At 43.0% G+C, this 25,575-nt stretch overlaps 1 protein-coding gene across 1 annotated transcript in view; it reads right to left on the reverse strand.

Annotated features, from left to right (window-relative positions):
- Positions 1-25,575, reverse strand: part of LOC126260887 (uncharacterized) — a 116,515-nt gene that overhangs the window by 70,430 nt on the left and 20,510 nt on the right. The window contains exon 2 of the mRNA XM_049958332.1: positions 6,652-6,797. Within this exon, the coding sequence (XP_049814289.1) occupies positions 6,652-6,771 (120 nt within the window). The 5' untranslated portion in view covers positions 6,772-6,797. The remainder of the gene's footprint in view (positions 1-6,651; positions 6,798-25,575) is intronic.

Consider the following 25,575-nt stretch of genomic DNA (forward strand, 5'->3'; position numbering starts at 1 on the left):
AAAACAATTCAAGATTTGAAAATGCGCCTTTTTGATAACTCTCGCTGTGCCTCTATATCTGCTTCAGATTGTATGGTCTGAAATGTATTATTGCTGATACGTCGTCCGTTGTGACTAAGCGGAGTGATACAGAACTCCTGAAAAGTACATAAAAATTTTTACACTCTCTGTTATTCTTATCGGTGTATCACTACGCATTAAATAGTTACAGCCATTTGTGATCGCTATATTCATTTTAAACTGCCCTGGACATTGGCAGATGCTGCAGCACTATGAGCGACACGGAATACTGTTTTGCCGGCTGATGCACCCTCCCCACCTCCACAGTACACAGAATGGATACTAAGTAATACTCATCTTGGACATACGTCTCTTAAATATAGAGTGATAAGGTCTTATAGATTTATTTAAATTAGTTGGCATCTGACGTCTGAGGTCGAATGTTGCCGCGCTGTCGCGGCAAATACTGTCTACAGGCAATCTCACCAGTGTTCTGCTCTCTGCAGCGGTGAAAAATCGCCTCCAAGTATCGCATGAAAGAAAACTTGAAGCTCACTTGTGGTATCCACCTAAGCACGCTAAAATTTTGTTCTTAGTTTTAAATAGGGCGAGAGTTACGTTAATTTTTTGAACCGGGGGAAATTTTCTCGGTCGCAAACTTATCGCGTAAGCAACTGAACTCACTGAAACAATTTCTTTTATTTTAATTAACAAACTACGGCACTCAGTTACTGATCTTTCCAAAGTTGTGGAACACTTCGGATCTGCAGTGTATAAACTTCGAAAAACAGCTTTTTTCACAATTTTCTTAATAACTATGTGGTGTCACTGCCAGACACCACACTTGCTAGGTGGTAGCTTAAATCGGCCGCGGTCCATTAGTACATGACGGACCCGCGTGTCGCCACTGTGTGATCGCAGACCGAGCGCCACCACACGGCAGGTCTCGAGAGACGTACGAGAACTCGCCCCAGTTGTACGGCGACGTTGCTAGCGACTATACGGACGAAGCCATTTCTCTCATTTGCCGAGAGACAGTTAGAATAGCCTTCAGCTAAGTTAATGGCTACGACTTAGCAAGGCGCCATTAGCCTTAAATAGCTTGTATATAAAGAGTCACTTGTATCGCCACAATCTCCAGATGTCTCATCAAGAACGATGTATACAAGGACGGATTAAAAGTTAAGTAGTACAGAAGCTACGTACTTTTCTTTATAGCATTCATTAAGTCTCCTGTTTCAGACCTCACTCCATCCTTCGTGAGGTAGCGCGTGCATCTTGGCCGCCTCTTTCAATTAGTGTACGTAGTGTTGGCAAGTCTGCCGACACTACAAACTAGCATTTAAAAAATATGAAGCTTAAAGTCTCTACATCCTACAATAATCATGTAAAAATGTATGAAATTCACATGTTATATACATCTCACTAGTGTCTGTAAGCATGTCAGAAAACTAATCTTAATTTAATCGTTTTCTTTCTTGAAATAAGCAAAATTTCCGCGACCGTAAATATTTCATTCTTACGAAATGACTGGCAAAATGTTTTGCACAGTACAAGTGGCGACACAGTGAGCGCAAAAAAAGCCAGGCTGTCTGGTGCATCGCTGGAGGGGGTATCGGACAGCTGTAGCTGTTCAAAAATGGCTCTGAACGCTATGGGCCTTAACATCTAAGGTCATCAGTCCCCTAGAACTTAGAACTACTTAAACCTAACTAACCCAAGGACACCACACACATCCATGCCCGAGGCAGGATTCGAACCTGCAACCGTAGCGGTCGCGCTGTTTCACACTGAAGCGCCTAGAACCGCACGGCCACACCGGCCGGCACAGTAGTCGTGCCAGCAAGTCTGTAATTTTCTCTCCGTACCTAATCTAACTCGGGTATCTCGATAACATAGCTGTCCGCTGTTTATCCAACGATACAGCACATTATACAGGTCCTTAGCTGTCAGAGACAACGTATGCGCACCACGCATTTTTTTCGTTTTTTAAATATTAATTGTTAATATTTTTAAACTGAATATAATAACACTGTTTAGGATTATGTGCGCATTATCGCGCAGTATTTTTAAAGCATTGAAAATAACAGATCACATGGAAATGTGTGTAGTTTCGAATGTTTCAAGACTATATTCGACGTAATTATACACTGATAACCCAAAATATTATGACCACTGCCCACCGCGAGGTTGGATACCACCTGGTGACGCGCTATGAAGAGTATGTGAGCGCAGCGGTGAAATCCATTGAGATAAGCAACTTTGTCAGAGGACAGATTATTATTACGCAAAGCCAGTGAACGAGTATCTCGAAAACACGAAGCTGGTCGAATGTTCACGTGCTACTGTCGTGAGCATCTACAGAAAGAGGTGAAAGAACAATGAAACTAACACCGTTAAATGGTTGGACGTCCACGACTCTTTACAGGATGTGGGGTTCAGAGGCTTGTCTTCTCTGGAAAGTAGGATAGATGGTGTTCTTTGGCAACTCTGCCGAAAGAGCACAATGCTGGCGCACGACCAAGTATTTCGGAGCACACCGTTCAGTACACATATGTGAACATGGAGCTCCGCAGCAGACCAACCCTACATGTTCACATGTTCACCCAGCGACATGGTCAGTTACGATGGCAGTGGGCACGGGACCATCAGGATTCGACCGTCCATGAATGGAAACGTTTCGGTTCTTCGGGTGAAACACATTTTTGGTACACTAGGTCAATGGTCATCTCCACAAACGCTGTCACTGAGGTGAAAGGAACTCGAACTGCGCAGCGCGACACGGACGCAGGCTGGTGGGAGCAGTGTTATACTATGGAAGAAATTCTCCTGCGCTTGCATGGGACCTGTGGTAGTAATCCAAGATACGCTGATAGCTGTGAACCACGAGCGTCCCTGCCCGCATCTCGTGGTCGTGCGGTAGCGTTCTCGCTTCCCACGCCCGGGTTCCCGGGTTCGATTCCCGGCGGGGTCAGGGATTTTCTCTGCCTCGTGCTGACTGGGTGTTGTGTGCTGTCCTTAGGTTAGTTAGGTTTAAGTAGTTCTAAGTTCTAGGGGACTGATGACCATAGATGTTAAGTCCCATAGTGCTCAGAGCCATTTGAACCATTTTGAACCAGCGTCCCTATATGCTTGATGTCTTATCCAACAGCGATGTCTTTCAGCAGTATAATTTGAGGAGCATTATACCGAACTGACTTCGATGTCTTGGCGACCAAATTCGCCAGATCTAAATCCTGTGGAACCGATCTGGGACACTATCAGGTGCCATCACCGCGTATACAAATCAGCGAGTCGTTATTTACGCAAATTAAATGACTGTGCATTGACAAATGGCTCTGGGCACTATGGGACATAACTTCTAAGGTCATCAGTCCCCTAGAACTTAGAACTACTTAAACCTAACTAACCTAAGGGCATCACACACATCCATGCCCGAGGCAGGATTCGAACCTGCGACCGTAGCGGTCGCGTGGTTCCAGACTGTGCATTGACATCTAACGTTACATACTGCCACAAGCTAACAGAGGTGAATTAGCCACAGTGTCAGAGTGGTTCAGTGGTTGCCGGCACGGTAGCTCAGCGTGTACGGTCGGAGGGTTAGCTGCCCTCCGTGATTAAAAAAATTAAAAAAAAACCTGAGTGAATGGATCACCGATGAACTAGTATGGGCGTCATGAGACGTCCGCCCCGAATAAATGCAACGAACAATAACGGTCAAAATATTTTTTTTTAAGTGGCTAGCGCATCTGCCTACTTGGCATAAAACGCAGGTTCGAATCCTGTCTTCCTACACATTTTAATTCATTTCTTCAGCCTATATTCATTGTTGTTGTTGTTGTGGTCTTCAGTCCTGAGACTGGTTTGATGCAGCTCTCCATGCTACTCTATCCTGTGCAAGCTTCTTCATCTCCCAGTACCTACTGCAACCTACATCCTTCTGAATCTGCTTAGTGTATTCATCTCTTGGTCTCCCTCTACGATTTTTACCCTCCACGCTGCCCTCCAATGCTAAATTTGTGATCCCTTGATACCTCAGAACATGTCCTATCAACCGATCCCTTCTTCTAGTCAAGTTGTGCCACAAACTTCTCTTCTCCCCAATCCTATTCAATACCTCCTCATTAGTTACGTGATCTACCCACCTTATCTTCAGCATTCTTCTGTAGCACCACATTTCTAAAGCTTCTATTCTCTTCTTGTCCAAACTATTTATCGTCCATGTTTCACTTCCATACATGGCTACACTCCATACAAATACTTTCAGAAACGACTTCCTGACACTTAAATCTATACTCGATGTTAACAAATTTCTCTTCTTCAGAAACGATTTCCTTGCCATTGCCAGTCTACATTTTATATCCTCTCTACTTCGACCATCATCAGTTATTTTACTCCCTAAATAGCAAAACTCCTTTACTACTTTACGTGTCTCACTTCCTAATCTAATCCCCTCAGCGTCACCCGATTTAATTAGACTACATTCCATTATCCTCGTTTTGCTTTTGTTGATGTTCATCTTATATCCTCCTTTCAAGACACTGTCCATTCCGTTCAACTGCTCTTCCAAGTCCTTTGCTGTCTCTGACAGAATTACAGTGTCATCGGCGAACCTCAAAGTTTTTATTTCTGCTCCATAGACTTTAATACCTACTCCGAATTTTTCTTTTGTTTCCTTTACTGCTTGCTCAATATACAGATTGAATAACATCGGGGAGAGGCTACAACCCTGTCTGACTCCTTTCCCAACCACTGCTTCCCTTTCATGCCCCTCGACTCTTATAACTGCCATCTGGTTTCTGTACAAATTGTAAATAGCCTTTCGCTCCCTGTATTTTACCCCTGCCACCTTCAGAATTTGAAAGAGAGTATTCCAGTTAACGTTGTCAAAAGCTTTCTCTAAGTCTACAAATGCTAGAAACGTAGGTTTGCCTTTTCTTAATCTTTCTTCTAAGATAAGTCGTAAGGTTAGTATTGCCTCACGTGTTCCAACATTTCTACGGAATCCAAACTGATCTTCCCCGAGGTCCGCTTCTACCAGTTTTTCCATTCGTCTGTAAAGAATTCGCGTTAGTATTTTGCAGCTGTGACTTATTAAACTGATAGTTCGGTAATTTTCACATCTGTCAACACCTGCTTTCTTTGGTATTGGAATTATTATATTCTTCTTGAAGTCTGTGGGTATTTCGCCTGTCTCATACATCTTGCTCACCAGATGGTGGAGTTTTGTCATGACTGGCTCTCCCAAGGCCATCAGTAGTTCTAATGGAATGTTGTCTACTCCTGGGGCCTTGTTTCGACTCAGGTCTTTCAGTGCTCTGTCAAACTCTTCCCGCAGTATCGTATCTCCCATTTCATCTTCATCTACATCCTCTTCCATTTCCATAATATTGTCCTCAAGTATATCGCCCTTGTATAAACCCTCTATATACTCCTTCCACCTTTCTGCCTTCCCTTCTTTGCTTAGAATTGGGTTGCCATCTGAGCTCTTGATATTCATACAAGTGGTTCTCTTCTCTCCAAAGGTCTCTTTAATTTTCCTGTAGGCAGTATCTATCTTACCCCTACTGAGACAAGCCTCTACATCCTTACATTTGTCCTCTAGCCATCCCTGCTTAGCCATTTTGCACTTTCTGTCGATCTCATTTTTGAGACGTTTGTATTCTCTTTTGCCTGCTTCATTTACTGCATTTTTATATTTTCTCCTTTCATCAATTAAATTCAATATTTCTTCTGTTACCCAAGGATTTCTATTAGCCCTCGTCTTTGTACCTACTTGATCCTCTGCTGCCTTCACTACTTCATCCCTCAGAGCTACCCATTCTTCTTCTACTGTATTTCTTTCCCCCATTCCTGTCAATTGTTCCCTTATGCTCTCCCTGAAAATCTCTACAACCTCTGGTTCTTTCAGTTTATCCAGGTCCCATCTCCTTAAATTCCCACCTTTTTGCAGTTTCTTCAGTTTCAATCTGCAGTTCATAACCAATAGATTGTGGTCAGAATCCCCATCTGCCCCTGGAAATGTCTTACAATTTAAAACCTGGTTCCTAAATCTCTGTCTTACCATTATATAATCTATCTGATACCTATTAGTATCTCCAGGATTCTTCCAGGTATACAACCTTCTTTTATGATTCTTGAACCAAGTGTTACTATATTCATTATCATGGATAAATTTGAAACTTAATATGTCTCTGGAACATGTAATTTCATGTGATTAATTTATCACCTGCTCCTAAGGTACAGGCAGAATTATCCCCATTTCGTTCAATGCTAAGGAGATTTTTCAGTGTTGGAGAGCCTCTGTAGTATTGATACGAGTTAAGAATGGGAACAGTAAGATGGTCGGAGTCGTGCTAGGGTAATCTTATGATGGCGTTGTAAGCAGGTAACCAGCGAACGAAATAAATTCATATTGTAGGGCATCTCCAATTTTGTAAGTTTTTATTTGTTATTATTATTTTCAATTCAAAACTGTGAACGGTTAATTGTTGTCGATCCTGGGAGTATGACTGTCAGTTTAATTTCGTTGCTCACAGACTATTTTAAACTTACACAACTGTTGATAATACCTCATTACTGTATGTTTGTGTAGGACATTGTGCAAAAGTAACATGCGTGCAAAATAATAGCCAAGGTCGACACATGTACCTCAGAAGCGTTGAAAGACTGCACAGCTGCTTTGTCGCATCCAGCAGCGTCGCCGTCACCAACCAAGAGGACTACGCCGGCCACCGCTAGGAGCAGCAGCGTCGGCCCTGAAAGTCGCATGGTGGCGATGAACCGGACGGTCGTTCCTGTAACAGTACGTGTCATGCGTTACACTGTAGCCACATAGCTGCCTCTTTGTTTATATCTTTCTTGTTCGCTTCTCGTTACACATTTCACATGCACTCCTGTCTCTTGCAAGTAGTAACAAGTTTGGCAGTTGTATCATCACTCCAATGAGCCATGTGCAAATCTACAAGATCAGAACCGACTGATAAGAGTGTGTGTGTGTGTGTGTGTTTGTGTGAGAGAGAGAGAGATCGCATTTTGACAGTGAACTACTCATGATATCCACAACACAGACTGTTTGTTAGACGTTGTTCTGTGGGGCGCCACTGTTTATCAAGTGGGTTAGGGGACCCATTTAATATCCCCTTCGACTGATCAACTCCTGTAAATAATTTTAGTAACTCTTCAGCTAAAAAAATTTGTTCAACCACGTGTAATAAAAAATGGGTCATATGACTCTGAGCACTATGGGACTTAACAGCTATGGTCATCAGTCCCCGAGAACTTAGAACTACTTAAACCTAACTAACCTAAGGACATCACACACATCCATGCCCGAGGCAGGATTCGAACCTGCAACCGCAGCGGTTGCGCGGTTCCACACTGTAGCGCCTACAACCGCTCGGCCACTCCGGCCGGCGCAATTGGTTCAAATAGTTCAAATGGCTCTGAGCACTATGCGACTTAAATTCTGAGGTCATCAGTCGCCTAGAACTTAGAACTAATTAAATCTAACTAACCTAAGGACATCACACACATCCATGCCCGAGGCAGGATTCGAACATGCAACCGTAGTGGTCGCTCGGTTCCAGACGGTAGCGCCTAGAACCGCACGTCCACACCAGCCGGCCAGCCGCGATTCGACTAAATTATTGGACTAGCGTGAATCAACCTACACTGTTGGAATGTACCTGGTATTGGCTGCCAGAATGATTCTATTAAATTTCTGTGACAAGTGGAAACGTCCCTTGACAAATACACCAGGGAAAACCTCCTTTGAATGCTTCCCCTTTTATTTCGTAATTTTCCTACAACGTTATATGCAAGAAGTGTTACAGAAATTACAACAATGCAGTGGTCTCTTGGGAGCAACATTCTTAACGAAAGAATCTGCGCTCTGAAGCTAGTCCATCAACACCAAAGTACTTATTCCTGCCACCGTGAAGTGATTGTTTTCGAGCTACGAATCATGATCAAATTCGAACTTTTCTTTATTTTCTAATATTGTACATTACCTTGTCAGTCTGTAATCAAGGCCATTATATCATCATTCTAAATGCTGTGATAGTATCCTGACTTTTTGTGAGGTATTTTCTCTGCCTGCAAGCCACCCCCTGTTCAGAAAATAACGTCCATCGAGAATAAACAACGAATATTCTGAATTCTGCTGACCATCTCTGTTAGCTAAGTGTTCTTTATGACCTGACAAGCAACTCATTAGTTCAAGAGTGCCCATAACCGGGTGCAAGTAGGGACTCTTCCCCTTGCTCTTAGGGAAAGGAAAATATATACCGTAGTCAGGCACTTTTCTTTCAAGAAAATGATTTAAAAATCGTTACACGTAGGATTATAACAGGATCGGGATGGAGCTTTTTATGGCTACTTACAAGTCGCCATTCGTCTTTCAGAATACTAAAAGTTTTACGTACCCTCTGATCATGCCTCTCCCCTTCCCCCCGCACCCTTACAAACCATCGTATGGACTCTCTTGCATTAGCGTCCAGCTTTACCTTAATGATGTACTTGACAAGACTGGACTTTTATTGCTTTTTGCGCAAGAATGAACTACTATGATCTTGTAATGCTTATTTAACCATGATTGACCATATAGTCTTTCATTGCTGTGTTACTGGTTGTGGGAAGCGCTACTGGGAAAACAGGCAATTGATGTATACTTCGAAACAAATTGTTAACAGCTTGGTTCTTCTACTTTCCAGCGACAAGATACCAGAAGTGTAGCTGAGTCATTTCAGCAATTTTTCGAGATATAGGTGCCATTACCAAGGAAACGAACAAATGTGCTTTATCTATCACCGTATCCCTTGTCTGAGGAAATCATATGTTTGTTAGTAGTTCTAGTCCTGAGTGGGTACAATTAAGTGCTAACAAAGAGAATGAATTGGGGACATCGAGTGCAGGCATAATAAGTTAGTGTATAATGCAATGAGTAGAAATAGACTCTAAATGATCCTTTGGTTAAGTATTTTTACGGTAATGATGACTTCGATGCAAACAATTATTCATCACCAATGACAAAAGCTGCTACAGTTGTAAAAATTCTTTATTTCTAAAGCGGAAAGCCAACCAGGTTTTACGAATTTATAGTTTTAGAAAGCCTTATATCAATGGAGCTTAAACAGTGATGTGTATAAAATGTCCTGAAACCAGTTAAAATTCAATAAAGCAGTCTCGATCGCCACAGAAACTTATTTAGATTGGCATCCCGTTCGGTCTATAATTTAGTAATAGAGATAAAATGTGGAAAATTCTCCCTGTTCTTTTTTATCGTAACAGAAATTTTGAAAATATTTTCATCTGAAAAAAATTGTCCTGTGATGAAAGCAGGGAGGTATTGCCTGAAACAATTTTTTGGAGTAAGCCAATCCGCTTCCGATGCAAAGGTCTGATCACTGAATGCACCTTGAGGTTACCTAGAGGACTTTGAAAGGCCAGTAAATTGTTCAGGGTCCCAAGACGGAGAAGGTTTACGGCAAAGTAACTGTACCTTTCATAAAACTGACTGAAGATCTAACTCTAAAACCGAAGTGATAAATTTAGCGTTTAAGAAATCGTTAACGCAGGAGAACTGTGCAAGCTTACCGTAGTTTGACCATCCCACAGAGCCCCGTAGAAACAACGTAGTAATAAGTACCCCTAGCGTGGAGAAACAACTGAAAGAGTCGAAAACAAACAAGTCGCCAAGTTCGGATGGAATCCCAACACGGTTTTCCAAAGAGTGCTAGGGTATTTCCCCCTTACATAGCTAGCATTTATCGCGAAATTCTCGCCCAGCGCAAGTTCCCAAACGACTGGAAAAAAGTGCACGTCAATCCTGCATATAAGAAGGGCAAAAGAATGGTCCCACAAAATTACAGACCAGTATCCTTAACATCTGTTTCCTGCAGGATTCTAGAACATATTTTGAATTCGAATATAACGAAGTTCCTAGAGACGAAAAAGCTTATGTCCACGAATCAGCACGGCTTTATAAAGCATTGCTCATGTGAATCTCAGCTTTCCCTTTTCTCACATGATATACTGCTTGCTGTGGACGAAAGGCAACAGGCAGATCCCATATATCTAGAATGGCGACTGTTAACGAAGGTACGAGCATATGGAATAGTTTCCCAGATACGTTGTCCTCGACGGCCAGTGTTCGTCAGAGACAAGGGTATCGTCAAGAGTGTCCCAGAGAAGTGTGATAGGACCGCTATTATTTTCTATGCAGGGTGTTACAAAAAGGTACGGCCAAACTTTCAGGAAACATTCCTCACACACAAAGAAAGAAAATATGTTATGTGGACATGTGTCCGGAAACGCTTACTTCCCATGTTAGAGCTCATTTTATTACTTCTCTTCAAATCACATTAATCATGGAATGGAAACACACAGCAACAGAACGTACCAGCGTAACTTCAAACACTTTGTTACAGGAAATGTTCAAAATGTTCTCCGTTAGCGAGGATACATGCATCCACCCTCCGTCGCATGGAATCCCTGATGCGCTGATGCAGCCCTGGAGAATGGCGTGTTGTATCACAGCCGTCCACAATACGAGCACGAAGAGTCTCTACATTTGGTACCGGGGTTGCGTAGACAAGAGCTTTCAAATGCCCCCTTAAATGAAAGTCAGGAGGGTTGATGTCAGGAGAGCGTGGAGGCCATGGAATTGGGCCGCCTCTACCAATCCATCGGTCACCGAATCTGTTGTTGAGAAGCGTACGAACACTTCGACTGAAATGTGCAGGAGCTCCATCGTGCATGAACCACATGTTGTGTCGTACTTGTAAAGGCACATGTTCTAGCAGCACAGGTAGAGTATCCCGTATGAAATCACGATAACGTGCTCCATTGAGCGTAGGTGGAAGAACATGGGGCCCAATCAAGACATCACCAACAATGCCTGCCTAAACGTTCACAGAGAATCTATGTTGATGACGTGATTGCACAATTGCGTGCGGATTCCCGTCAGCCCACACATGTTGATTGTGAAAATTTACAATTTGACCACGTTGGAATGAAGCCTCATCCGTAAAGAGAACATTTGCACTGAAATGAGGATTGACACATTGTTGGATGAACCATTCGCAGAAGTGTACCCCTGGAGGCCAATCGGCTGCTGATAGTGCCTGCACACGCTGTACATGGTACGGAAACAACTGGTTCTCCCGTAGCACTCTCCGTACAGTGACGTGGTCAGCGTTACCTTGTACAGCAGCAACTTCTCTGACGCTGACATTAGGGTTATCGTCAACTGCACGAAGAATTGCCTCGTCCATTGCAGTGTTCTCGTCGTTCTAGGTCTTCCTCAGTCGCGAGTCATAGGCTGGAATGTTCCGTGCTCCCTAAGACGCCGATCAATTGCTTCGAACGACTTCCTGTTGGGACACTCTCGTTCTGGAAATTTGTCTCGATACAAACGTACCGCGCCACGGCTATTGGCCCGTGCTAATCCATACATCAAATCGGCATCTGCCAACTCCGCATTTGTAAGCATTGCACTGACTGCAAAACCACGTTCGTGATGAACACTAAGCTGTTGATGCTACGTACTGATGTGCTTGATGCTAGTACTGTAGAGCAATGAGTCGCATGTCTACACAAGCACCGAAGTCATCATTATCTTCCTTCAATTGGGCCAACTGGCGGTGAATCGAGGAAGTACAGTACATACTGACGAAACTAAAATGAGCTCTAACATGGAAATTAAGCGTTTCCGGACACAAGTCCACATAACATCTTTTCTATATTTGTGTGTGAGGAATGTCTCCTGAAAGTTTGGCCGTACCTTTTTGTAACATCCTGCATATATAAATGATCTGGCGGACAGGGTGCGCAACAGTCTGCGGTTGTCTGCTGATGATGCTTTGGTATACGGGAAGGTGTCGCCCTTGAGTGACTGTAGGATGTTGGTGTGATGAATGGCAGCTGGTTCTAAATGCAGAAAAATATAACTTAATGCGGATGAGTAGGGAAAACAAATCCGTAACGTTCGGATACACCATTAGTAGTGTCCTGCTTGGCACAGTCACGCCATTTATATATCTGGACGTAACGTTGCGAAGCGATACGAGATAGAACAGACATGTGAGGATTGTGGTAGGGAAGGCGAATGGTTGACTTCGGTTTATTGGGAGAATTTTAGTAAAGTGTGTTCATCTGTAAAGGAGACCGCAAATAGAACACTAGTAATCAACCTATGTTTAAGTTCTGCTCAAGTGTTTGGATCCGCACCAGCTCGGATTAAAGAAAGACATCGAAGCAATCCAGAAAGGCCTGTTAGATTTATTACCGGTAGGTTCGATCAACACGCAAGTGATACGGGGATGCTTCTCGAACTCGAAAGGCAATCCCTAGAGTGAAGGTGACGTTCTTTTCGAGGAATACTATTGAGAAAATTCAGAGAACCGGCATTTGAAGCTGAGCACACTACGATCGTACTGCCACCAACATAAATTTCGCTCAAGGGCCGCGAATAAAAGATACGACAAAGTAGGGCTCATACGGAGGTATATAGACATGCTATTCTTCCCTCGCTCGGGAACAGGAAAGCAAACGATTAGTAGCGGTACAGCTGACCCTCCGCCATGCACCGCACGGTCGCTTGCGGAGTATGTAGGTAGATGCAGATGCAGTCCATAAATGAAATCGCTTCCATTTCACTTCTATTTTGACAAATTGTTTACAAGTTTTAATTTGCTAATTTTTCTGAGAGATAAGATTTTGTAGAAAATGCTATCCCCGAAAGTTGTTCTTTGCCGAGAAAGAAGGAATTCTTACATACAAAAACAAACCTGTTTGTTTCTGTGAAAATGGCATCCAGCTCCGTTGTTTCTACAGCACAAAACACAACTGGTGTGAATCCGGTAGCTGGTGTTAAAAGATATTCTCAGCAGTCACGGAAACACACTGAAGTCCTCGACCCTCCATCCTAACAGTATACAACAAGTACTTGAGTGGGACTGATCGAAAGAATCAACATGAGAATCAACACAGGGTAAAAGTCCATAATTTGAAATGGTACTGCTCTCTGTACAGTTGTTTCCTAACGCAAAAATTGGAATACAATCTCGCATGCAGATTTTCAAAGAGAAACTGTGCAGGTGTACTTGAGGAGGAATGCGACGCCACCGAATGGACCTGGACAAACCCTCTGTAATATCACATTTTATTACGGGAATAACGATATCACATATTGTGCTGTGTGTAGGAACCAAAGATGTTAGTCCCAGCATAAGAAGAGCGTACATTATCATTGCATTATCTCTGATTTTTATTATCTCTGTTGTTGAATGTAATGTTAATGACTCCGATTTCGTTCTTGCTATGATAAAGACGAAGGGAGCTTATAATTGTGAATATTACATATTACAGCTCGATAGTAAGAATAAAAGTTGTATTCAAAGAAGAAATAAACGAGTGATCATCTCTGATATATAATTAGACGACACTCGAACGTAAGTATTACTCTTTCTAGTCATCCTAATTACTATAGAATGTTTCAGCTACACTACGTCGACGTGGAGTTAAAGAGACGCTGGGGAGATTGGCGAACGAACCTGCGAATAAACACGGCGGCTTTTAACTGACTCAAGAGCACACAGCAAGAAATCTGTCACAGCTCTTTACCAACTTATTACCACACGACAAAAGACATGCACACAAGGCGAGTTTAGTTTCATTGCGTATTTCAGTACACCGTTTGAAAACCAGAAATACAAGCTAATTTTGTTTATGAAACCATAAAATACAGTAAAAGTAACAATATACCAGCATTCCAGTATGGTATCAGTTGAACTCCGGTTTGAAGGAATGAAGCACCTGATTCTGGAAATGCCGGAACTCAAAAGAAGACGTTGTGCTTGAATAAACTGTTAAGACATGAGCAATTACCAAGCGCGAGAAATGTTATGTGCGGCTATGAGTTGAATGATTAGCTATTTATGATACTAATTAATTTGGTGTTTCCGTTTTTGATTTGCAATTTCCACTAATGTTTAATTTGTACAAAATTCAGTACAAAAATGTGTTCCGTTCAAAAATGTGTATTCTTTCCATGTTTATTTATGTTTTTATCTCAACAGTGCTTAATGTTACATATGTGGTGTGGTATATTAAAAATGGAAAGGTAAAAATTGCTTTTTGATTTAAATGTTTCTTTTTGAATGTAACAAACGAGGAAAAGGCAATACATGTAAAAAAAATTAACAATACATTGCTTCGGGTACTAATCGGTTAACAGTAACCGCAGGCCTTTCGCAAATGATATAATGAAGAACTACCAGAAAAAAACTGCACAAATTCAGTCAGGTCTTCTAAAATTTCAAACTGGTGCGAAGATAGTAACTTGCTTTAGATGTTCAGGAATGTTAAACTGTATCCTTCCCTGTTCCAATCACGAATGGCACATGGGAAGGCTCCGTATGATGCCTAATTCCTCGTACCGGTCATTTCGTGAGACGTTCTTAGAAGAAAGTAATATGGTTCATGACTCTTCTTCGAACGCACGCTCTCGAAATGTCAACATTAAACTCCACAACGCCTATCTCGTAGCGTCTGCCACTGCAGCTTAAATTGATTGATAGATGCAAATATCCCACAGACAGATTACTCATATGGTTTCAAGAATTTACCGAGCGAGATGGCGCAGTGATTAGCACACTGCACTCGTATTCGGCCATCCTGATTTAGGTTTTCCGTGATTTCCCTAAATCGCTTCAGGCAAATGCGGGGATGGTTCCTTTTGAAGGGCACGGCCGACTTCCTTCCCCATGCTTCCCTAAGCTGATGGGACCCATGACCGGGCTGTTTGGTCCGCTTCCTCTAATCAACCAACGAACTAAGAGCCAGTTTTAAGTGAGCAATCTAGTAATATACTACAACCCTCTATGTATTGCTTCAGTAGTGATTGGGGGTCCAAATTTATATTACAGCGCACACGGAGACGTTTACTCACCGTCAACGTTAACTGCTCATGTTACTATGTTCCCATGTTTTACATCAGTATCGAAGCTACAAGACGGTTTTCTACTACTACCAGAATTCAAATTAAAACTCGTCCGAATCTAGAGTCGCAAAAACAGTGTGCTTTACCGGCCTTGCTACATGAACCATACTGAATATAGACACAAAGGTACACTGGTGCGCAAAACTTAGGGACGAAAGTAACTTTTGCACGATATATCACTGCCAAGTAACGTAGCTCGATGAAAATTGGACGGTATGGTACGTAGAAACAACTGCTACAGTGTAGTACAGAAGGGAACTGACAGAACTACGCAATGGGGCGAACAGAAATGACACTTCACATTACCCGTGTTAAAATGGACCGTTTACCAATTGCGGAAAAAGTCGATATCGTGTTGATGTATGGCTATTGTGATCAAAATGCCCAACGGGCGTGTGCTATGTATGCTGCTCGGTATCCTGGACGACAGCATTCAAGTGTCCGGACCGTTCGCCGGATAGTTAGGTTGTTTAAGGAAACGGGAAGTGTTCAGCGTCAACCACGATATGCAACAAATGATGATGCCCAAGTAGGTGTTTTAGGTGCTGTCGCGGCTAATCCGCACATCAGTACCACACAAATTGCGTGAGAATCGGGAATCTCCAAAACGTCGGTGTCAAGAATGCTACATCAACATCGATTGCACCCGTACCATATTTCTGTGCACCAAGAATTGCATGGCGACGACTTTGAACGTCGTGTACAGTTCTGACACTGGGCACAAGAGAAATTACGGGATGATGACAGATTTTTTGCACGTTTTCTATCTAGCGACGAAGCGTCATTCACCAAGAGCGGTAACGAGCATAATATGCTCTATTGGGCAACGGAAAAGCCACGATGGCTGCGACAAGTGGAACATTAGCGACCTTGGCGGGTTAATGTATGGTGCGGCGTTATGGGAAGAAGGATAATTGGCCCCCATTTTATCGATGGCAATCTAAATGGTGCAATGTATGCTGATTTCCTACGTAATGTTCTACCGATGTTACTACAAGATGTTTCACTGCATGACAGAATGGCGATGTACTTCCAACATGATGGATGTCCGGCAAAAGCTCGCGTGCGGTTGAAGAGGTATTGAATAGTATATTTCATGACAGGTGGATTGGTCGTCGAAGCACCATACCATGGCCCGCACGTTCACCGGATCTGACGTCCCCGGACTTCTTTCTGTGGGGAAAGTTGAAGGATATTTGCTATCGTGATCCACCGACAACGCCTGACAACATGCATCAGCGCATTGTCAATGCATGTGCGAACATTACGGAAGGCGAACTACTCGCTGTTGAGAGGAATGTCGTTACACGTATTGCCAAATGCATTGGGGTTGACAGACATCATCTGAGCATTTATTGCATTAATGTGGGAGTTACACGTAATCACACTGTACCAGCATGCGTTCTCAGAAATGATAAGTTCACAAAGGTACATGTATGACACTGGAACAACCGAAATAAAGTGTTCAAACGTACCTACGTTCTGTATTTTAATTTAAAAAACCTACCTGTTACCAAGTGTTCGCCTAAAATTGTGAGCCATATGTTTGTGACTATTACACTGCCATCTGTCACAAAGAGAAAAAAGTGGTCCAACTAAAACATTCATATTTCTTTACGTACTACACGAATATGTAATATAAAATGGAGGTTCCTATTTAAAAAAACGCAGTTGATATCCGTTTGACGTATAGCAGTGCCATCTAGTGGGACAACCATAGGGCCATCTGGTTTCCCCGTTCAAGCTAGACAAGTTTCGTTCTTTGTAGTTTTTTCATTTGACGCTTATTTCGTGAGATATTTGGCCCGGTCACGATCAATGGACCACCCTGTATATGCTCCCCTGGACATTACAAAAGACGGAAAACGGTCCTTAATAGGCTATGTGATGACCACCAATGGCAATGCATGCTCTGAAACGCGCACCCATGTTGGTAAGGAGTCTTTGTGATGGGGCGTTTGATTGCTCCTCCAGTGCGGTTGATAACTGGTGGATTGTCGTTGTGCATGTGGACGTGCTGCAGTATGTCTTTCCAACGCGCCCCACACGTGCTCGATGGGATTTAAATCGGGGGAACGGACAGGCCAGCCGATTCGCCGATTATCTTCTTGTTCCAAGAGCACCTCCACTTGGCGCTGCTCGGTGCGGTCGCGCATTGTCATATACGAAGTCAGAGCTGAATGCACCCCTGAAAAGAAGTGCGTGGAGAAGGAGTATAGTGTCACAATAACGTTGACAGGTAACTGTACCGTATTCAAAGATTCAGAGGCCAGTACACCCATGCAACGTTATGCCTCCTCACACCACAACACCTGAGCCACCAAAACGATCACGTTCGACAGTGATCCTGGGTGTATTATGTGTTCGCACCTCTAGTCATACGACAGTACTTCCTGAATCCCTACTCAGACTGAATCTAATATCATCCGACCCTATCCTCTTGGCATCATCGCAAACGGTTCTGCCCCCATGTCCCGGTGTGAAAGGAACACAGCGACATACTGATCCTCACACAAAGAGACCACTCCCAAGCAGTGCTCCGCGCCATTGTGGAGGGTGAGATTGCTTGTCTCGCAATTCTGTTATATGTGGTTGCAATTGCATCCACTGTTTGACGGGGACCCTTCTTGCCTGTTGCACAATGTGGCGGTGAACTGCTACTGCAGTTGACCGTGGTCGACCGCATCCTCTCCTTCAGGCAGCAATGCCTGTGATATGGAACGCTCCCAATGCACGTAAAACAATGCTGTGAGTAATACCGAACTCCTGGGCTACACTCGTCACACCTCGTCCTTGCAGTGTCCTGACGAATCTTTCCGTTGTGAAGTCACTCATATTTTGTCTCCGGGCCGTGTTTTAATGACTGACACGCCACAATACACCATAACTGCTCGCTCATTGACACACACTGTACTTTCCCGTTCTTTCAGCTGCTCGTGTTGCAGGGCCGTCCCCACTTGGCGCTACAGTCACGCTGATTTCACGCCGCGTGGCGTCCAACTTTCTGTGCACGACTGGGAAACGTGTGGCAGCATACATCCGCTCTTACGTTCATTTCCACCGAGTAGTTAACACGTTATGGTGATTTATCCATCTCGTCTATGTCGTCCTTGACTTTTGAGTCTCGTCCTATGTGCTAATGCCCCAAAATAGCTCTGAAACTCATCTGTAGAATTTCGTGAAATGAGGGTATGTGAAACTGTTGAAAGTGTGTAGTTTACATAATGTGTGTTGTATAACAGGAAATGATATCAGCGCCGATCACGCTGAACGATCGAATCTCAGCGATAAGACGTACGTCTCAAGTTTTGATCTTATCGGAGAAAGTGTGATAGCGAATCCCCGTTGACTGATGGATAGTAAAATGGCCGTATTAATCACGAGTGCCACTTAGCAACACCTGACGTGAGATACTCTGCCGAAGACAATGGCAGCTTTTCCCTCTAGTTTTCACGGATCTGACGTAGTTTCCTGGAACTTAGTATACATCCGAATGCCTTTAACTACGTCAGCAAATTCACGATATCGTTAAGGGATGTAGCTGTGGATATTTCCTAAACGCCAGACTATGTGCTAATGCCCCAAAGTAGCTCTGAAACATTTCAATACAATTTCATGGAAAGAGGGTATGTGAAACTGTTGAAAGTGATTATATACAGCTTTTGAGGACATTAACCCTAGTGGCTTATGTCTGGGGATGTCCTAGTTGCTACTGTACGTTTTACCTGAATGCCGAGTTTTCCAATGTGCAAGGTCAAATGCAGCCGATTCTGAAAATGGCAGGTACGCAGTTGACCACGTGACTAAACCGCCAGTGCTTTCTGTACGAGCACACAGATTAACCCCTCCACGGCGGCGAAGAGAATGCACATGAACATTCCAGTTAAGTTTACTGGGGTATTTTGAACTTCCCCCAGTGATGAACTCATAGTCATAATCAGACTTTGTCCCCTGGATTTGCTGATCAGGCAAAATGTTGCATGGTACGGGCTGCTTGTGGGTTTCATCTTTGATTTCCCTATCTTTCATGGACAATAACGACTACAGCGCTTGCTCTAGAGCAGGGCCGCACAAACACGGAAAACCGCAAGCGTGCAAAGCGAGGTGCAGCGAGTGCCTGCACAGTGCATCGGTTCAACTCGGCATACTTCGCCTCAAGTCGGCTTGCTAGGTGAGGCCAACGCTGTGCGCTGCCGAATGCGCTGCTAGACGGCTTAGTCAACATTGGAATACGTAAGCGCAAGACAATTACCGGAATAATGGAACCATCTGCTCCAAAAAAAGGGAAACTTGCCGAAAGTCAATTTAAACCGGAATGGGAACTCTCCTACTTTTTTGTGCGTTGTGACGATAAAGCCAAATGTCTAATCTGCGGTACACTAATTACGTGTGTCAGAAAATCGTATATTAACAGGCACTACAGCAAATTGCATTCATAAAAGTATAGGGATATAACAGGGAATGCCAGAGAGGAAGAATTACGGAAGTTGCAAACTCTTGCAGAAGAGAATTCTGTATCTACAAACGAGGTTTGTTGCAAGTACTTTAGCATGTATATTTTGGTTAAAGGTCATGCGAAACGAAATAACATTTGTTTAGATTCCTTAGTTTTCGTTTTCGCATAAATTATTTCTGACATATCTTTTTTTCTCTACTTTAGGGTGAAGAAGATGAAGGGTGTTGCAAAAGGACTCTCAGAGCTAGTTACAAAGGTGCTCTACGTTTAGCAAGAGCTGGAAGGCCATTTATGGACGGGCCATTAATAAAAAACATTGTGTTGGACGTAGAAGAGACATTGAATCCCACATTAGCTCCCGCGTACAGCAGGATACCACTTTCCAGAGTGACAATACATCGGAGAATCAACGACATTGCTGAGAATTTGCATGAACAACTGGCAGCCAAAATTGAAAACTTCCTGGCGTACTCCATCGCACTTGATGAGTCCACGGATATTAACGACACGGCTCAGTTAGCAATATTTCTGCGTGGCGTAGACGACGACCTACATGTAACGGAAGAGCTCCTGGATATGATTTCGTTGAAGGACACTGTTACAGGGGCGGATATTTTAGCAGCTGTTGAAATGGCAGCTGAAGGAATAGGACTCCCTTGGGAAAAGCTGTTTTCCGTAACCACAGACGGGGCACCAGCAATGTGCGGTAAAGCAAAAGGGTTTATTGGCCTACTGCGGAAAAAACTTAACATGCCGAATTTACCTTCCGTTCATTGTTTTGCACACCAAGAGGCTCTTTGTGCGAAAGTTATCGGTCTTCAAGATGTGATGAAGGTAGTGGTGCGTATCGTGAACTACATTCGTTCTCATGGACTCACTCATCGTCAATTCAAAGAATTTTTGATTTCCTTTGAAGAGGAGTATACAGATATTTCCTACCACGCTGAGGTGCGCTGTCTGAGCAAAGGGAAAGTGATTTCCCGAATTTTTCGACTACGCCACACTGTGGCTCATTTTTTGGAGAGCAAAGGACGTCCGGAGCCACTTTTTCATGACCCTGAATGGGTAGCTGATTTAGGATTTTTAGCAGATATTATGGCTCTACTAAATGATTTAAGTCTGAAACTGCAAAAAGAAAACAATCTCATCAACGATATGATCAGCAAAATAAACGCATTCCAGTATAAACTGAAGCTCCTCAAAAACAACCTTTCAGAGAAAAATACGCAACACTTTCCTGAACTAGGTAAGCGAGATATAAATTGTACCTCTATTAAAACAGCCTGATTTTTATAACCGCTCTAATCGAAACGGTACTATGTTTTTGTTTGACAGCATCTGTGCAGGAAGGAGCGCGCTTTGAAAAATACGTCGAGGTGCTACAATCCCTTGAAAATGCGTTTAACGACCGATTCCAGGTAATGTGCCGGTATATGACATACAGCTAAATAAAGGAGATTGCGTTACATATGCAAGTGTAACATTACATTAAAACCAATAGTACACATTACATGTTTATTAAAATCTATCGCATTTTAGTACTTCGAAACAACGGTTTACATTACTTTCATTTATTAACATTGGCTTTGTTACTGTTTCAGTAAATTACCTACCTGCAGCCAATTCTCGATGTTTTTGTGAAACCTTTTTCGATGTATATTGAAAGTGCGCTTTCAGATTTCCATTTCGAACTAATTGATTTGCAAAGCGATGTTCACCGAAAGGATGTGTTTTACAATACAAAAGGTTTGCTCCAATTCTACCAGAATTTGCCTAAGGAAGAATTTCCCAAGTTACACAGAGAAGCAGCGAAGATTATTTCTATGTTTGGTTCCACTTGTGTATGTGAAAGGTTTTTTTCTGTTTTGTCTTGTACAAAAACTAGATTGCGTGCGAGTATTTCTAATTGTAATTTAAAAAATTCTCTCAGAATTGCTGTCAGCCAATCTCTTGTTCCAGATCTTAGTAGCATAATTGCAAATAAAATAAAGAGCACATAGGAAGATACATTTGTGTTGAAACAAAATTTAAAATTGTTACCATTACAGTTATTATATAAATCTCTTTTGTACCGGTATACCAATCTAAGCTCTCCACCTAGAGTACATTAGTATTTGGCAATGACGAAGACAATAGGGTAGAAGCTTTGAAACAGGTCGAGACAGGCGGCGCGAGCGACACAAGCTAAGGAGGTGAGAGAGCGCAAAGCCGAGGAGTGGGGGGTCTGCACCGTCGTCAACATAGCGCAGCCGTCTTCTGCACTCCGCACCGTGCGATGCACCGGTGCATGCACCTTGTGCGGCCCTGCTCTAGAAAGTCGGATACAGTACACGGGCAGTTCAAGTGGTAATGTGTGACCACCTAGTACGGACACTGTGACCCTAGCAAATGAAGATTACTGCAAATATGATCGAGCCCATAGTGTTTTAGCTTGAACGTGGTATCGGTTTATTTCTGAGTCTACTTTCAAAATGACGCCACTTCATGGCACAAAGGTTTCTGTTGCGTTCATTCGGTAAGGTGCGCTCCTGCTTGTCAATATGAGTGACTGTGAGCTCTACTGATACGAATAATTAAGTATTTATCAGTCCTCATGAGTCTGTCTTTGAGGTTTCAGCTTTTGTGATAACCCATATAGTCCGACCACAGTGTCCTTAAAATCACTGGTTTCGAGTTTCTGTAATTTTTGTTATGCCTATAAGGAAAAATAAAGTAGAAAAATAAAAAAATACTAATATTTTCCTTTTACACTAGCTTGGGTAAAGTTTTTTTCACTACCCCTATCAACATATAGAGAAACATAAAAAAGAAACTTTCGTAAAAAAAAAAAAACGAGAAATGTAATATTCATTGCGACACAATACTTTTGAACAAACGAAGTGCATTCTCGACAAGATGCGAGGGAGCATCAGGCTACGTAATTTTTGAAAGCCAGCATTACCTGCTCGTGTATGAGTACCCACAACTGGCAGGTTGTTAAAGGAAACTGATGAAGACTCTTCACCGGCACAACGGTCGGTAGAGCCGTGTCCTGGTGCCACGCCCCTGCATACTAATTCTTGATGAAGCTGTCTTGTCGGCTGAGGACGACACATGCTCTGGCCGACCTGAATGGCACGTCTCTGGCCAGAACGGTTGTGTTACTACGTCCATGAGCTTGACACCTCTTTCTGTAGCACCATTTTCCGCTTTCAGTTTATTCACTAGTTCTAGACCGTTGATGGAATTTTCTGTTCATGCTACTGTGCAGGATCTGTCTTAAAGACAAGGATTGACCATTGTATTAGGATGTTATTACAGACCACCAGCATCCGCATCAAACGTCGCAGAACGTTTCAGAGAAAGTCTTGAGTACATAGGAATTAAATATCCAAATTATGCATTAGTTATAGGTGGAGACATTAATCTGCCATCCATTGACTGGGAAAATTACACGTTGGTCACAGGGGGCAGAAGCAAAGATTCGTATGAAGTTATTCTACGAGCGCTCTCAACATACAACCTTGAATAATTGGTAAGAAAACCAACTCGATATGGGAACACATTAGATATCTTGGCGACAAACAGACGTGATAATAAAAAAAAATGAACATCTTCATATTCAGCTCCAAGCACTCACCGCGGGACACAAAGATACTGAGCATCTTTGGTCATAATTTAAAGGTATTGTCCACTATGTGCTAGAGAAGTATGTGCCTAGCGAAAATATAAGGGAGTGAAGGGATCCACCTTGGTACAACAAACATATTGGGAAGTTGCTGAGAAAGCAGAGAATTTTGCACAGTCGTTTTAGACATAGTCACTGCCCCGCTGACAAACACAAATTATGCGAAATTAAAGCAGCTGTCAGAAGGACAATGAGAGAGTCTTTTAGCGAATTTGAAAGCAATGTTTTATCTGCAGATTCTAAAAATAACCCCAAAAAATTTTGGTCGTACGTAAAATCTATGAACGCTACAAATAATTCAATACCTTCTCTTGCTGACCGTACGGGTAATGTAACTGATGATGATAAACAGAAGGCCGAAATTCTAAACCTAGCTTTCAAGAACTCGTTTACGGCAGAGGACTGCAGCACCATTCCTCCTTTCAACTATCGAACAAACGCAAGGATGGCTGACATAGTGTTTAGTGTATCTCGGATGGTAAAACAGTTAAGATCCTTAGACGCCAGGAAGGCATCTGGGCCAGACGGTACCCCGTAAGATTATATGTTCACTATGCTACAAATATGGCACCATACTTATCCATCATCATTGGAACAGTGAAAGTTCCACGGGACTGGAAGAACGCCCAGGTCATAGCAAGGCAAGGCGAATTCTAGATTGCGGTTTATTGGTAGAATCCTGAAGCGATGCAGTCCTTCAACAAAGGAAAGAGCTTACAATACGTTAGTTCGTCCAGTCTTGGAATATTGTTCATCTGTGTCGGACCCTTGCCAGTTGAGAAGGTCCAAAGAAGAGCGGCAAGATTCGTGACTGTTACATTTAGCCATCGTGAGAGCGTTACAAATCTCATAGAAAGTTTGAAGTGGGACACACTTGCAGATAGACGGCGCGCTAAACGGAAGGGGCTGCTCACTAAATTCCGAAATCCGGTCTTCGCCGAGGATGTAGAGCATATATTATTACCACCAACATTCAAATCGCGCAATGATCATCATTCAAAGATAAGGGAAATTAGAGCTCGTACTGAGGCGTTCAGACAGTCGTTTTTCCCTCGCGCGATCCGCGAGTGGAACAGAGGGGAGGGGGGGGGGATATGACTGTGGCGCGAATTGTGCCCTCCGCCACACACCCCTTGGTGACTAGCGGAGTTTATATTTAGATGTAGATGTAGAAAGAATATGGCACTCAAGTCTGATCTGGTAAAAAATAGTTTTCTTTAGTTCGAAACGAACTACTCAACCCCCTTAATGAGAATTGCTGGGATTTAATACATACCTGCTTGAAACCGTTTAATGTTTCCATCCCTTGCTTTCACTTTATGATTAAGTACACTGAGAATTTCTATTTTCGAATCAGAAGACATATGAGGGTCAAAAAATTCAAAGGCCACATGTACTATAAATGGTTTTTAATTTGGGTAAAACCACTTGAGAAATATCACATTCGACAACCTAATATTTATAAAGCTTCTAAATAATGCTGAAATCTACACTGACGGAGAAAAACTCGCAACACCGGAAAATAATTAATGTAGAGTAATGAAATTTCTGGAATACGTCTGTTTAGGTAACATATTTAACTGTTTAACATTGCAGGATCACAGGTTAATATAAGCGCGAGATAAGCCATTGCAAATGTGAAATTCTAGAACATTAATAACCAGTAGAACTGCCAGAATGTTCACTGCAAGCATGGAAACGTGCATGCATTGCGTTGTAGAGATACCGCATGATGTTTGTGGGATGGATTTCCGTACAGGGACGATTAGTAGCAGATTGTGGATCATGCTGGAGTTATAGTACGATGATCTCCCGTACGTGCTAGATTGGCCACAGGTCTGGTGATGGAACAGGCCATGGCAACATGTTGATACTCTGCTGACCATGTTGCGTTACAACAGCGGTATGTGGGCGAGCATTATCCTGTTGGAAAACACCCCTGGAATGCTGTTCATGAATGACAGACCAACAGACCGAATCATCAGACTGACGTGCAAATTTGCAGTCAGTGTGCGTAGGAAAACCTCTAGAGCGCTCCTGCTATCGTACAAAATCACACCCCAGACCATAACTCCTGGCCCAATGTGTCTAGCACGCAGAAAGTTTGGTTGCTGGCCGTCAACTAGCCTCCTTCTAAGCAACACACGGCCATCCCCGTCACCGAGGCAGAACCAGCTTTCATCGGAAAACACAACAAACCTCCACACTGCCCTCTAATGAGCTCTCACTTGACATCACTGACATGGCAAATGATGGTGATTTCAAGTCACGGGACGTCTCGCTCGGAGCTGTTCTTAAAGTAACGGATTTTTAACAGTTTGTTTTGTCACTCTGGTGCCTATTGCTGCTGCAGAGGCAGTACGATGCGCCAGAGCCATACCCCAAAAACGATGGGCTTCCCTCTCGGTAGTGCCACGCGGCAATCCGGAGCCCGGTCTTCTTGCGATC

Source organism: Schistocerca nitens, chromosome 1, assembly GCF_023898315.1.
Source record: "Schistocerca nitens isolate TAMUIC-IGC-003100 chromosome 1, iqSchNite1.1, whole genome shotgun sequence".
In the NCBI taxonomy this organism is placed as follows: domain Eukaryota; kingdom Metazoa; phylum Arthropoda; class Insecta; order Orthoptera; family Acrididae; genus Schistocerca; species Schistocerca nitens.